At 45.0% G+C, this 14,395-nt stretch overlaps 1 protein-coding gene across 1 annotated transcript; it reads right to left on the reverse strand.

The window, feature by feature from the left end:
• Positions 1-2,969: 2,969 nt before the first annotated feature.
• Positions 2,970-5,073, reverse strand: LOC120947012. Its single transcript, XM_040361925.1, has 2 exons — positions 4,440-5,073; positions 2,970-4,344 (listed from the first exon to the last, which is right to left on the reverse strand). Exons 1-2 carry the CDS (start codon positions 4,597-4,599, stop codon positions 2,984-2,986), a joined length of 1,521 nt encoding a protein of 506 aa, XP_040217859.1. The 5' UTR covers positions 4,600-5,073; the 3' UTR covers positions 2,970-2,983.
• Between the last annotated feature and the right edge of the window lie 9,322 nt (positions 5,074-14,395).

The raw sequence follows: 14,395 nt of genomic DNA on the forward strand, positions 1-14,395 counted from the left end.
GCTACCGGTAAGTGTAACTGGTTATTTCTCTAGTCGTCTTCCAGGACGGCACCCTGAGAGAGAAGCAAGTAGCTTCAGGCCTACCTTAGGGCGGGACCACTGCTTGCAGGACCTTTCTCCCGAAAACCAAGTCCTGAGGTGACAGTAGGTCGACTCTGTAATGCTTCAGGAACGTGTTCTGACTTGACCACGTCGCTGCTTTGCAAATCTGCTCCACCGAAGCTCCGGCCCTTTCTGCCCAGGAGGTTGCTAGAGACCGTGTGGAGTGTGCTCTAATATTAGGAGCTACCTTACAGGCTTGTACATAAGCTAAGGAAATAGCCTGCCTAATCCATCTTGCAATAGAGGCTCTGGACGCCTGAAGGCCTCTTTTCTGTCCCGAAAAACAAATTAAAAGATGAGTAGAACGTCTAAAGGCCGTGACTCTCTCTAAATAAGTTAATAGACATCGTCTAACATCCAGACAATGAAAGGAAGCTTCTCCTTCATTCTGGGGGTTTGAACAAAAAGAAGGGAGGATTACCTCCTGTGACCTGTGGAACTTTGTCACTACCTTAGGAAGGTAAAGGGGGTCCTGACTTAGAACTACCCTGTCCTCAAATAAACGAAAAAATGGCTCTTTAATAGAGAGCGCCTGCATATCACCTATCCTCTTGGCCGTCGTGATTGCCAAGAGGAAGGCGAATTTAAAGGTGAGTAACCTGATGGGGATAGTGTCAATTGGCTCAAACGGAGCTTTGGTAAGTTGATTCAACACTAAAGAAAGATCCCAGGGTGGAACCCTAGAGATATGAACTGGGGACAACCTGTCTCTGGCTATAAGAAACCTTTTGACCAGGGGGTCCAGGGATAGACGTCTATCCAAAAAATACGACAAGGCTGCCACCTGAACCCTTAGAGTCCTTGTGGCTAACCCCTTGTCTACTCCATCTTGGAGAAATTCTAAGATGACTGAGGTCTCCTGCTGGGAAACCTGTCTCGCTGAGCACCAGCGAGAAAAGATGCCCCAGGTCTTGGCATAAATACGTCTAGTGACTACCTTCCTACTGGCTAGAAGTGTGTCAATAACTCTCTCGGAGCAGCCCTTCTCCCTCAGGCTCCGCCTCTCAAGCACCAGGCCGTCAGTTTGAAGAAGCTGGGCTCTGGGTGATAAATCGGACCCTGACGAAGAAGGTCCGCCCGGACAGGGAGAAGTAGGGGAGGCGACACTGACCCTCGCTCTAGAGCGGGAAACCAGGCCCTCTTGGGCCACCAGGGTGTGACGAGAATGAACTTCCCTACTGCTAGATTTACCTTCTGTAGGACTCTCGGAATCAGGCTCAACGGAGGAAAGGCATAGGCTAGCTGAAACCTCCATATCTGTGCCAATGCATCCACCCCCTCCGAGCCGTTTTCTCGGGAGAGAGAGAAGAACCTCTTCACCTTCCGGTTTGCCCTGCGGGCGAAGAGATCTATCTCTGGGTTGCCAAAGTGCTGGCATATTAGACTGAAAATCTCTGCATTTAGTTCCCATTCCCCCTGGAGAATGGGATGGCGACTTAAATAGTCTGCCTCCAGATTGAGGGTCCCTTTCAGGTGTACCGCCGAGAGCGAGATAACTCTCTGCTCGGCCCAGCCCAGGATCTCTAGGGACAAGTCTAGAAGGGTGCGAGATCTGGTGCCGCCCTGATGGTTGAGGAAGGCCACCGCGGTCGCATTGTCGGAAATGATCTGGACCTCCTGGTCCAAGATTCTGTCCTCGAATGCCTTCAGAGCCTCTCCGACCGCTAATAGCTCGCGGTAATTTGAAGAGGCCCCCTTCTGTCGTTGTCCCCAGGTACCCTGGGCACGGAGATCGTACAGATGTGCGCCCCACCCCCATGAGCTGGCGTCCGTGGTAATCCTGACCGGATTGGTCTGGCCCCACGACAGACCTTGCTGTAGGTTCTGTGGGATGAGCCACCAGTCCAGTGAGAGCTTCACTGGTTCTGGGAGACTGACGCTGAGCTCTAGGGATTCCCTTTTTCCGTCCCAGGAGGAAAGAAGGAAAAATTGGAGGGGTCTGGAGTGGAGCTGAGCCCACGGGACTGCTGGAATACAGGAAGTCATTAGACCTAAGACTCTCATGATGTCCCTGAAGGAGGACTCTGCCCTTTCCAACGTTGATCTGACCACTGACATGAGACCCCGGATCTTGTCGTTGGGTAAAAAGAGCTTCCTTTCCAAGGAATCTATCAGAAAACCTAGATAGACTTTTTGCTGTTCTGGAAGGAGAGAGGATTTCTCCCTGTTGATGATCCACCCCAAGGACTCGAGGGTAGTCATTGCAGTGGTCAGATCCGCAAGAAGGAGATCCCGACTTTGATTGTATAGTATCAAGTCGTCGAGATAGGGGACTATCGCTATCCCTTGTAGGTGCAGGAAGGCGATCGCCTCCGCCAGGACCTTGGTAAAGACCCTTGGACTGGAGGCCAGTCCGAAAGGAAGGGCAGCAAATTGCCAATGCTGTACTCCCTGGGCGGAGGCGATCGCGAACCTGAGGAACCTCTGATGCCCCAAGAAAATCGGGACATGGAGGTACGCATCTCGTAGATCGATGGTGACCATGAATACCTCCTTCAGTAGGAGCCTCCTGAGGCTGTAAATACTCTCCATACGAAACTTCTTGTGGAGAAGGGAGGTATTCAGGGGCTTTAGATTTATAATTAAACGAAATTTGCCTGAGGGCTTGGGAACCACAAAGATGTGGGAGTACACTCCCAACCCTCTCTGGTACACAGGGACTGGAACTATGACCCCCTGTTGTGCCAATTCTGCGACATTTTGCAGAAGGCCTGCTGATTTGAGAGGGTCCTTGGGTAAATGAGTCAAAATAAAGTTGGGAGGGGGAGGCTGACGGAACTCTAGTCTGTACCCCTCTCTTACAATCTGGAGAATATGGGGACTTTGAGTAATACTCTCCCACCTGGGAAGGAACTGGGAGAGTCTTCCCCCGACCTTCACGTCATTTGGCGTCTTTGTCGCTGGGTTTGGGATTGGAAAAGAGGATACCTCCTTTTTGCTTTTCCTTCCCAGCACCCCAACGTCTGTTGTAAGGTGGCTTCTTTTCTGAGGGACGGTTCTTACCTCCAAATCCACCCTGGGGGCCTCGAAAAAATCTTTTCTTGTTTTGTCTAGGCTTGGTAGGGAAACGTACCCCTTTTTCTGAGGATCTGGTCAGGGCCTGGTCCAGGCCTGAACCGAAGAGCAGGGAGCCCTCGAAGGGAAGACCACAAAGGCGGTTTTTAGACGCCAGGTCCCCGTTCCACATTTTGACCCACACTGCCCTTCTGGCAGAATTGAGGAGGGCTCCCGTCTTTGCGGTAGAACGGACTGTTTCTACAGAGGCGTCCGCTAGATAGGCTACTGCGCTCCCTATGAGCTGAAGGGATTCTAATATTTCCTTAGAATCTGACCCCTGGGACACATGTTCCAGCAATTTTGAGATCCAGGAATTAGCATTCCTAGCAACACAGGCCGAAGCCAAGGCGGGGCTCAAGGCAGCCGCGTTAGCTTCCCAGGCCCTACGCAAGGAGGTCTCTGCCCGCCGATCCATAGGATCCCTCAAATTGCCTGTGTCCTCGAAGGAGAGGTCCGACTGCTTGGAAACTTGCGCGAGTGGAGCGTCTAATCTAGGAACTTTGAAAAATCTTGATTCCTCCTCCTCCTTAAAGGGGCAACGTCGTTTCCAGGTCTTGTACCTTAAAAGCTTTTTCTCTGGCTCTGCCCATTCCCTAAGGATGATATCCTTCAGGGACTGGTGTACCGGAATTGCTTTGGCCTGAGGTTTAAGCAGGCCCTGGTATAACCTATCCTGTGTAGAAATTATTTCCGCAGGCTGAGGAATCTCCTCAGAGGCGTACACTGCCTCTAGGAGGCCTTCCATATCGTCAGCAGCAAAGACATATCTGCCTGCCCTAGCATCCTCGCCTTCTTCCTCTGCCTGGCCAACAGAGCCATCCTCCTGAGGAGGAATCTCTGAGTCCTCAGAGTCCGACACTAAGGAACCGTGGGATTCCTGACGGACTCTAAAAACCTGTGAAGAGGAACTCTCTTGCGAGGAGGGCCCTGCGATAGGGGGTTCAGGTTCTTTGCTCTTTAAAGACCCCTTAAATTCTTTGAGTGTAGAGAGCATCTCAGATTGGACCTCTAGAAACCCTTTAAGAATTTCAGAGGTCTCCTTCCCTGCTAATTTAACAATGCATTTGGCACAAAAGGGTTTGGAATAATCTGAGGGTAGCTTGCCACTACAGTAGCCACATTTTTTGGAGCGACTAGTGTCCTTAGCCGATCGACTAGCACCCCCCTGGGCAACACATTCCTCCCCTAAGGAAAAAGGAAGAGTACACAGGCATGTTTGTAATAACTAAGGAACAATTACAAAGTCCCAGCCCATCATACCTGTAATCAGGAGCACTCACCCCCTGTGGCCTCCTCCGCAGCCAGGGCCATAGCAGACCGAACCTCTCGCTCCATCGCGTGAGGATGAAGGCGCCGCTCTCTCTTGGCTGCTGCCGTGTGGACACGGGTGTCTCCGGTGCTGTGGGGAAGCCGAGACTGGCGTGCTGGTGCTGGCGCCATCTTTCACTTGAGCCGACCCGGAAGTGACACGCGTACGCGTGACGTCATCGCCCTGCGCCGCCGGCTCTGAGGGACGCCGGATTTGGCGCCGAATTCGAAAAAACGGCAATGATGCCTCCAGGACGGCCCAGTTACAGCCCCAGCCGCACAGAAAGACCCCCATCACCGGAGAGAGCGTGACCCTCAAACCTCCAAGGTAAGGGGAAAGCTCAGGGAGAGAGTGGATTCGCCCCTGGAGCTCCAGGATAGCCACCTATCCCCAGGAGACTCCAGTACTCAGGGGGGTTTCTTCATCTCACATGGTGAGGCCCTCCTGAGCATAAAAGGGACCCCCTAGGAAGGAAAACAATTTGCCAAACCCAAAGGCTACCCAGTGCCTGCGGTTTAGTTCCCAGGGGGAGACCACCAGCCCCAGGCCTTAGGTCAGGAAAAAAATAAACGTTTCGCTGTGGGGAAACACAATCAAGAACTGAGGAGCACGGGAAGGGGCGGGGTTTTTAACCTCTTTTTTGATTGTGTTTCCTGTCAGGAGAAGCCAGTCATCTCTCAGGGTGCCGTCCTGGAAGACGACTAGAGAAAAAATTGTCTCTTTAAGACGCTGGGCGGGACTGACGTTTTGACGTCACTTCCACCCAGCAGAGCTGTGAGGACGGGTGGGGGCCATCTTGCCCTCACTCAAGTCCTCACACATCAGGCGGCAGCATCCGATCTCCTCCGCCGCTACCGACGGCTCCAGTAAGCGGCGGAGGGTGCGGGAGAGCTGCGGGAGGGGCCCCTCTCCCGCCACCGATAATGGCGATCTCGCGGTGAATCCGCCGCGGAGACCGCCGTTATCGTTTACAGGCCCGCCCACTGAAAAGATGGATACCTTGATTGTGGCAGCAGCTGCTGCCGTTACCGAGATATCCACCTTTAAAAACAGGACGTATATATACAGTGGGCGGGCGTTAAGTGGTTAATAAAGAGAGCTTTTCCATCAATTTAGTGTCCATCAGCTTCCATCTTCATTTGGCTTTAAAGAGGAACTAAACTGAAAATTGTGCCCAAAAAAAAAAAAAGGCAGGTATGGGCAAAGGGCTAGTCATCAGTATTGTTTGCAGGTTTGCTATAGCTGTTCATTTATCTTTACTGAATTATCTTGGAGAATTAACAGATTCCTGTGCCTGAAAAGGGATTACAGGCAGATCAGGCCTGGCATAAGACGTGAACTGTGCGCCTATGCCCCTCTGCACACTTCACTGGCAGACACTATCTTCCTCTCACTTTCAGCTGAGTGGGGGGGGGGGAGTAATTGAAGCAAGCAGCTTGGCTTATGTCTGGAGTATAGAAGTATAGCAAATGGAGCAGATTACTCCTAATTAACAAAGGGGTGTGCGTTTTCTCAGTTGAAGTGTGGCCCAGGCTTTATTCTTGTGCCACTCGTTTAATTCCCTTTCCGCAGTCAGAACACAATAGCCCAGCAGAAGCGATGCCCCCATCTGCCTCGAACGTGTGGATGAGGGAATCGGGTAATTTTTTTTTTGTTCAAGCAACTGGTTATGTGGGGGAAAAAAGGACCAATGTATGGGCTTCCCAACACTTCTAGACGTTTGGAATAACATAAAAATCCTTCACTTTTTGTGGTCAGTTCCACTTTAAAATAAAATGTTTGAGCAGCAAAGCCTTGTAATTGTAGGTATAAGAAATAGCCAAATTAGGCATTACATTTGGACTGCTTATTCCTATACCTGTGTAGTGCTTACCCTCAAAGGAGTTGCTGATGTATGGGTCCCCTGATTCTGGATGTCAAAGACCCTTCCGCAATGTCACACCCTCTGACGCATCAAGGCTAATGGAAGATTTATTTGGGATAAACTCCTTTTAGGGCAACAATTAAAAAAAAAAAACAGCAATGGAAAATAACAGGTACAAGGTAAAAAAAAGATTTGCACAATACAACATAAAATGAGGACCAAGTGTCTCTGCACTTGAACGCTGAATCTAGGGAGGTCCTAACTAAAGGGGCAGTATCGGAAGCTACAAGGTCTTTCAATCTTTCCAAGTCCCTCCCACTAGCCCGTGTACTATTAATTGTTGGGGCCCAGGCTCGGATTGGCCAATCGGGAGAACCGGCATAATTCCCGGTGGGCTGGTCGGGGCCTATAGTTCCTGTGTTGGAGTGCTCAGGTTTAAGTGTATCCCATGGTACAAAACACAAATTGTATCCCACAGCTAGGGGATGGTGCCCCATTAAGAAATGGGTAAGGAAGTTGTGGCCAGTAGCCAAATGCCCTCATGCAGTTTGTGAGCTGGATAACAAAGTTTTGGCCTGAGGCCTCTCACCACCACACAGTCTGTGAAACAGATAATGAACATGTGGCATGTAGCCTCTCACCACTTTGCAGTCTGTAATTAAGGCTCCTCCTGCATTAGGAACCAGTGGTGTTTTGTGGTCCTGTAGTGACGATCCCTCACAGAACCGGTGACGCTCCTTTCTTCCAGCTTTCTGACATCTGTACCTTCAGCACAGATATGGCAGCCCAGTCTCTCTCCGACAACATGGTGAACTCTGACAAGAGCTGCGTTTGACACTCTGAGTACTGTACAGAGACCACCGACCTGCTTGCTGACAGTATCCCACACATTTCAAGTCGAGGACCTCTCAACTCTAAATTTGGGTTAGTATTAAAGCGGGGTTCCAACCACAATTAGCATTTATTAAATGTATGTCCTTTCATCATGTGTTTTTATAATATAAATCCGGTCACTTACTATTTTACAATCCGCCGCCGCTCCGCATAATTATTCAAAAAAGATAGTTTATAAAACTATGTCCACACCGTTGTCATTTTGCTTGTGGGCATTGTAAAGCCCACAAGCACTTACTTCCTGGATGTCTTGGATGGGGAGTGATAATTGGGTAGCGCACTGCATCCTGGGAAATGACACACATTTCCCAGGAGCATTAGAGGGAGATAATGTCAGAATCCTAGGTGATTCCAAAGGCAGATTTCGTGGGACCGCATAGCAACAGGCATTTCCAGATGAGAAAATTTTTTTTTTTCCTTTTTTAGGTCGAATGAGCACAATAATGAAAAAAAAATTTGGGATGGAAACTCCACTTTAAGTTATGCAAAGTTTAGAGGTCAGTAGTAAGTAATGCACAGTGCAGGGGTCAGGAGTAAGTATTTTAGAGTTCAGTAGTATGTAACGCAGAGTTCAGGGATCCGGGTAAGTATCGTAAAGCTCAGGGGGTCAACACCTCAGGTATGTCTATTGGTCACTGCAGATTCCAATTGAACAGATATAAACCAAAAAACTCCCAAAATATTCACTCACAATTGTAGTACCCATTTCAAAGATAAATCATACATACAGAGTCACTTTTTTCAAATCGTTTACTTTTGTAGATTTTTTATTTATTTTTTAATTTGGGTGTATAAAATGTTAGTAATTTAATTTAGTTCTACTTTACCCACTTTGTATAGGTAAGGCATGCCTTGAAAAATATCACGTATACAGGGCATATGCCCTATGCCATGTACCTCTCCTCCTGCTGTCACTGATGTCCAGTGCCCTTGTCAGTTCTGAACGCTGAACTGAAAGCTAAAACAAGGTTATCTTTCTTCTGTAAACTACTTATCCCATTACTCCAACATGTCATGGAGATGGACATAGGCAGACATTTTTGAAGCTTGCATGAAAACCATGGCTACCTTCATAGATACTGTGGAAGAGTGAGTGTAGTTATTAACCACTTGCCGACCGCCCACCATAGTTGTACGGTGGCAGGTCGCTCGGCTGTGCAAAATCGAGTAATATAACGTGATTTTGCATTTCAGCCACTAGGGGCGTGCACGCGTCCCCTGCTCGCCCCTGGTGCCGATGCGTGTGCCCGGCGGGCGTGATCACCGCCAGGCACCCGCAATCACTCGTTACAGAGTGAGAACTGGGAGCTGTGTGTTTAAACACACAGCTCCCGGTCCTTTCAGGGGGAGAAATGACTGATCGCATGTTCATAGAATGTATGAACAGCGATCAGTCATTTCCCCTAGTCAGTCCCACCCCCCCTTTAGTTAGAACACAATGAGGAAACAGAATTAACCCCTTCCTCACCCCCTAGTGTTAACCCCTTCCCTGCCAGTGACATTTTTACAGTAAAAAAAGCATTTTTATAGCACTGATCGCTATAAAAATGCCAATGGTCCCAAAAAGGTGTCAAAAGTGTCCGCCCTAAGGTCGCAGTACCGATAAAAATCGCAGATCGCCGCCATTACTAGTAAAAAAAATAATAATAAAAATGCCATAAATCTATCCCCTATTTTGTAGACGCTATAACTTTTGCGCAAACCAAACGCTTATTGCGATTTTTTTTTTACGAAAAATATGTAGAAGAATACGTACCAGCCTGAACCGAGGAAAAAAAAATTTTTTTTTTTATATTTTTGGGGGATATTTATTATAGCAAAAAGTAAAAAAAAATTTTTTTTTCAAAATTGTCGCTCTTTTTTTGTTTATAGCGCAAAAAAATAAAAACCGCAGAGGTGATCAAATACCACCAAAAGAAAACTCTATTTGTGGGAAAAAAAGGACGCCAATTTTGTTTGGGAGCCACGTCGCACGTACGCCCAATTGTCAGTTAAAGAGACGCTGTGCGGAATCGCAAAAAGTGACCTGGTCATTGACCAGCAATATGGTCCGGGGCTGAAGTGGTTAAAGCAGATAGTCACAGCATCTGAGCACCACAAACACTGTTTAATGCATTTTTAATATTCAAAGCAAATTCTTTCATTCGTGTCTAATATGCTTTATTTTGCTGAGAAATCACTTGGCCATGGCCATCTGGAGTAAGGGCAAATGATTAATGTAGCAGCAGCAGCATTTACTTCCTGGATTCCATCTGCCCTTAGCTTAAAGAGTCACTAAAGGATTTTTTTTTTTTTTGCTAAATAGCTTCCTTTACCTTACTGCAGTCCTGGTTTCATGTCCTCATTGTTCGTTTTTGCTTTGATGTTGCTGTAATACTACTCTGTTCTGGACACTTCCTGGTTGTCTGGCTCCGTATGAAAAAAGTCATGGGAGAGTTTAGTTTCGTTTTCCTAGCCATGACTCTCTATGGCACTGTCCAGCACAGAGGCATGAAATAACATGCAAAGACTAAACTAGTTTCACTTTCGTTTTTGCATCTAGAGGCACATTATATGATTGGTTTTTATCTATTTTTAATCGTTTTTAAAATGAATCAATTAACTATTATGTCTCTATACCCTGTAAACAGTCATTTCAGCAAAAAAAAAAAAAAAAAAAAAAAATTCCTTTAGTGATCCTTTAAGCATTCAGGCAGGAGAGGGTGCTTAGATTACAAAACGACTCCTCCTTTCCTGAAGGCTTCTGGATTACTTAAAAGGTAACCCAATTGTTTACCTCCCTAAAGACTTAAGGATTTGGCTAGGCAAAAAATATAAATAAAAATTTGAATAATTATAGTTGATTGGGAGAGTGACGTTCCACTTTAAAAAGGGACAGGAATTATCCTTTTGGTATCATTACAAGGCGACAAAGGACAACAACAAAAAAAATGTAAAACAGGAAACTAATGTAGTTACCAAATGCAATTACTGGTAAACTGTAATATATTCCATTTGTATGGATTTAGATTGTTACATTGTCAAGTGATTGTTTTCTGTGATTAGCACATTTTGAATGTCTGATGTTTCATAGTTTTGTTACCGCATTAAAAAGTTCATACATAATACTATAAGATTTTTCACGTGGAAGAAAACAGGACAGTTTATATCCCATCCCTAACCTATGCAAAATAATTCCACATTACAAAAAAAACATTTATTAAACTAAATCAGGAAAATAAAAAATAACTCTTACCAAGTATGTCATATTTTCACAGAAATTTAATATACACATTTTTATATATATATATATATATATATAACTTTGATATCCACATATTCACTCAAACATGGGACTCAACTCAGTGCAAATTATAACTAAACAAAAATACAGGTAGCCATTTTGCAAAATATACATTTTTTTCTGTTAGTCTCATACTTTAAACACAACAGATTTTAAATACACAAATTTACAAATTTTGCAAACAAACCATACAATTCACCAACACAGTGGTTTTCAAATGAGACTATAAGACACAAGTGACACCAATAGCATGTCTTCAAGCTTAAACCACACGTAAACATAAATGGGATGCATATTTTAGGAACAAGAAAAAAGTTAACATTATTCTTACATGTTACAAAACAATAACTTGGCACAATGGGTGGTTGGTGAAGTGATTCATTGTAAAAACTCTTATTACTTCCTACAAACATGCGTTTTTCAGATTTTTGTTTTTAACAAATAGTATATTTGCTACAGAGATTATGAAATTGCAGCAAAAAATCTGTCAATATTAGACTAGTAGAACATTAAACTATTGCTTTTAGGTGTTGTAACAGAACCCCAAGGTGTGTTTATTAGCAACAGACAACTGAACATAATTAACGCAGCCAACATTTTAAAAGGAATGAATGCACTTTATGTGCAGATTCTTGAGCTATCCTATCGTCTATTTATAGTCTGATGTTCTACTGAAGATGCCACTGCTAGTCACCACTAGAGGAACCATCTGAAAGTCCTGTCAGCTCAGCCACCCTCAAGTAGGGTTCCGCAGAACTCTAAGGTTCCTCCAGAGGTCGCTAGGGATCCCTTAAAAAATGAGCTTTATTTGTACGTGGGGAATTCTTCCTTACTGACCACCAATGCTTAGAGCATTTTGCCCAATGACTGCCAATCTAAGAGACATCCTTTGCACTGACTACCAGTGTACAGAGCATCTTTCCCACTATCAGTGTAAGGCCTCCCTTCTACTGGCAACCATTGTAAGGAGGCCCTTTTCTCAATGACCAACAGTATGCTTTTCCCACTGACAACCAATGTAAGCCAGCACTACACTGCCCACTAGTTTAAGCTGACATTTTTACACAATTATTGTAAATGGGGCTCTTCACCTCTGACCACTGCGTGAGGAAAAACAATTTTCTCTGTCTCCATTGTTTCATTTCATTTATTACTGAATATACATTTTTCTGCAAACTATTTCTATGGAGGACACAGGAATTCAGAAACAGATGGGTTATACTGTGGCCTATAGAAGGTTAGGAATCCTGAATACAGGAAGGTTGTTAGCCACCATCCCCCTGTATAACCACTCATCTAACCAGCATGCCTTAGGTTTTCAAGCAAGACGTGTCTCTTAATAGACTTGAAGAAATCCATTTTACGTTGAGTACAAAAATATTTTTTTCCCCATCCTCCACTGAGGGACACAGGACTTCAGAGACAGCTGGGGTGTCCAAAAGCAGTCACGTTTAGGGTTGGGCAACAGCCACCATCCATACCAGATTACTATGAGGAGGAACACCAAATCTGAACCAGATGAAGATAAAGCACCCAGAGTAATCTGCCAATGACCATGAGATGCAAAGGATAACACGAAGCGTTAGCACTGGAGCAGGCTTAAAGCTTCTGTGGGCAGACTGCTTCAGTAACTGGGCAAAAACACATAAGAAAAATCCAGAGTGGGCATGGAGGTTCCTGTGCACATGAGGAAGGCAACAAAGCTGGAGACTCAGATGAATGAGACCCTATAACAAAAGGGATTCTAGATTATATGTGTTATTTCTTTTTGAGGATAGCAGGTAAATACCTCCACAACCACAAAGGTAGTATGGGCTAAGGTCACCCATGGCAGCAGAGCTGTCCTCTGTGTGTTTTTGTGAAGACATGTTACACCATGTAGTGGTAGGCAACTAGACCCAACTCACTAACCTGGGCAGCCGGTGTTGATCAAGGTTTTAGGCAGATGCGAGTGACCAAATCACTGTAGATGGGGGAGTGAAACAAGACCAGAGAGAGAGATCCATGTGGTGGTTCAAGAAGCAGAATAAAAAAATAAAAGAGGCAGGAAATTTGCAAAGGTTTCCAGCAGTGCAAACACCAAGCTAGAACCCAAATCCTTAGACCACATATGTCAAACACAATGCTAGGTAGAGATACCAGGAAGCTTGGTGGGGAGTGGGTTTTGGTGTTGTACACTGTACTCCTAAACTCTGCACATAGAATACTCCTGAACTCTGCACTCATTGCACTACTAAATAATAGGAGTAGATACATATTGGTACAGATACAACTGGCCCTCTGAGGGCAACCATACTGGTGATGCAACCTGCGATTAAATTGAGTTTGACAGCCCTGCCTTAGACTGACTGGCCTTACTCACTGAGTCATCAGAAGACAGGGTCACACCTGGGGCTGTGCCATGGATCCAGACCTGAAACGCACTCTGCAACTAACACAAAAGTCTGAAAAGTGGCTAAATATCCAAAGATCACATTCCAGACTAGCTGGGTCTGATGCCGCGTACACACGATCATTTTTCGGGTTCTAAAAAATATTTTATTTTATTAAAAACGATCGTGTGTGGGCTTCAGAGCATTTTTCGGGTTCTAAAAAATGGGCAAAAAAATATTCTAACATTTTAACAAAGTTTTTAACGTTGTCTTTTTCGGGTTGTAAAAAATGATCGTGTGTGGGCCTTAACGACGTGAAAAATCCGCGCTTGCTCAAAAGCAAGTTATGAGACGGAAGCACTCGTTCTGGTATAACTACCGTTCGTAATGGAGTAAGCACATTCATCACGCTGTAACAGACAGAAAAGCGTGAATCGTCTTTTACTAACACTAAATCAGCCCCAAGGGTGACGTCATCCGCATGGAACTTCCCCTTTATAGTGCCGTCGTACGTGTTGTACGTCACCACTTTGCGAGAGCATTTTTTTTTTCACGATCGTGTGTAGGCAAGGCCGTTTTAATGATCAAGTTGAAAAAAAGACATTTTTTCTAGAGCCTGAAAAACGTAATTTTTCCGAACCCCCGAAAAATGATCGTGTGTACGCGGCATTAGTCAAAGCTAGTGCTGAGAAAATGCTGCTCTGGAAAGTGGCTATATGCAGACCAGATCAAGCTGCAGTGTAGGAATTTTGAATGAAGTCACTAAAGAAAAAAAAAAACTTTACAAAGTCAGGAAAAGCTAGCAAAAAATGAGCGACCTGTGTTAGCAGAGCTGAAGAAAATTAATCAAAACCTCCTTGGACACTAGGAAAACCAGGCATGCTGGAGTGAGAAGGTGTTTAACAGTGTCTGGCTTACAACTTTTCTGTTTACCAGTGCCCTAACTGCTGTAGGTTGCAGTATAACCCAACTGTTTCTGAGTGGATGATGGAGAAGAGAGTTTTTCATACAGAGCAGTCCTGGTTGTCAAATATGGCAACTGTACCACATTCCTTATTCTTTATTTAGTCTTATATTTCATGCAAATTTAAAAGCCTGAAACAGCCTAATGCAGAGGTCCCCTTTGTCTAGCTAAAGCTCCCTCTAGTGGTATTCAGTAGCAGCTTCTTCAGCAACACATGCATGTAAACCACAATTGGGAGGCTGCAGGCTTGGGTTAGAAGTACATACTGATCTTTTCAAGTAAAAAGTTGCACCCAATTGTTTTATGCAGCTTGCAAGGGCATTGATTATTAATTATCTAAAAGTGCTGATATTTAAGGTGACTTAAAATAGGCTTCCAAAAAAAATAAAATAAATTAGAAAAAAATATTCCTAGCATACTTATCTTACCAAAATAAAATAAGAAATCCTAACGAAAAACTGCTGTGACCAAAGCATCATCATTTCAAGTGAGTAACTTCACTCATGGAGAATAGGAATGGGTTTAGCTTTACGATCCTAAAATTAATATA

Source organism: Rana temporaria, chromosome 1 (genome assembly GCF_905171775.1).
Source record: "Rana temporaria chromosome 1, aRanTem1.1, whole genome shotgun sequence".
In the NCBI taxonomy this organism is placed as follows: domain Eukaryota; kingdom Metazoa; phylum Chordata; class Amphibia; order Anura; family Ranidae; genus Rana; species Rana temporaria.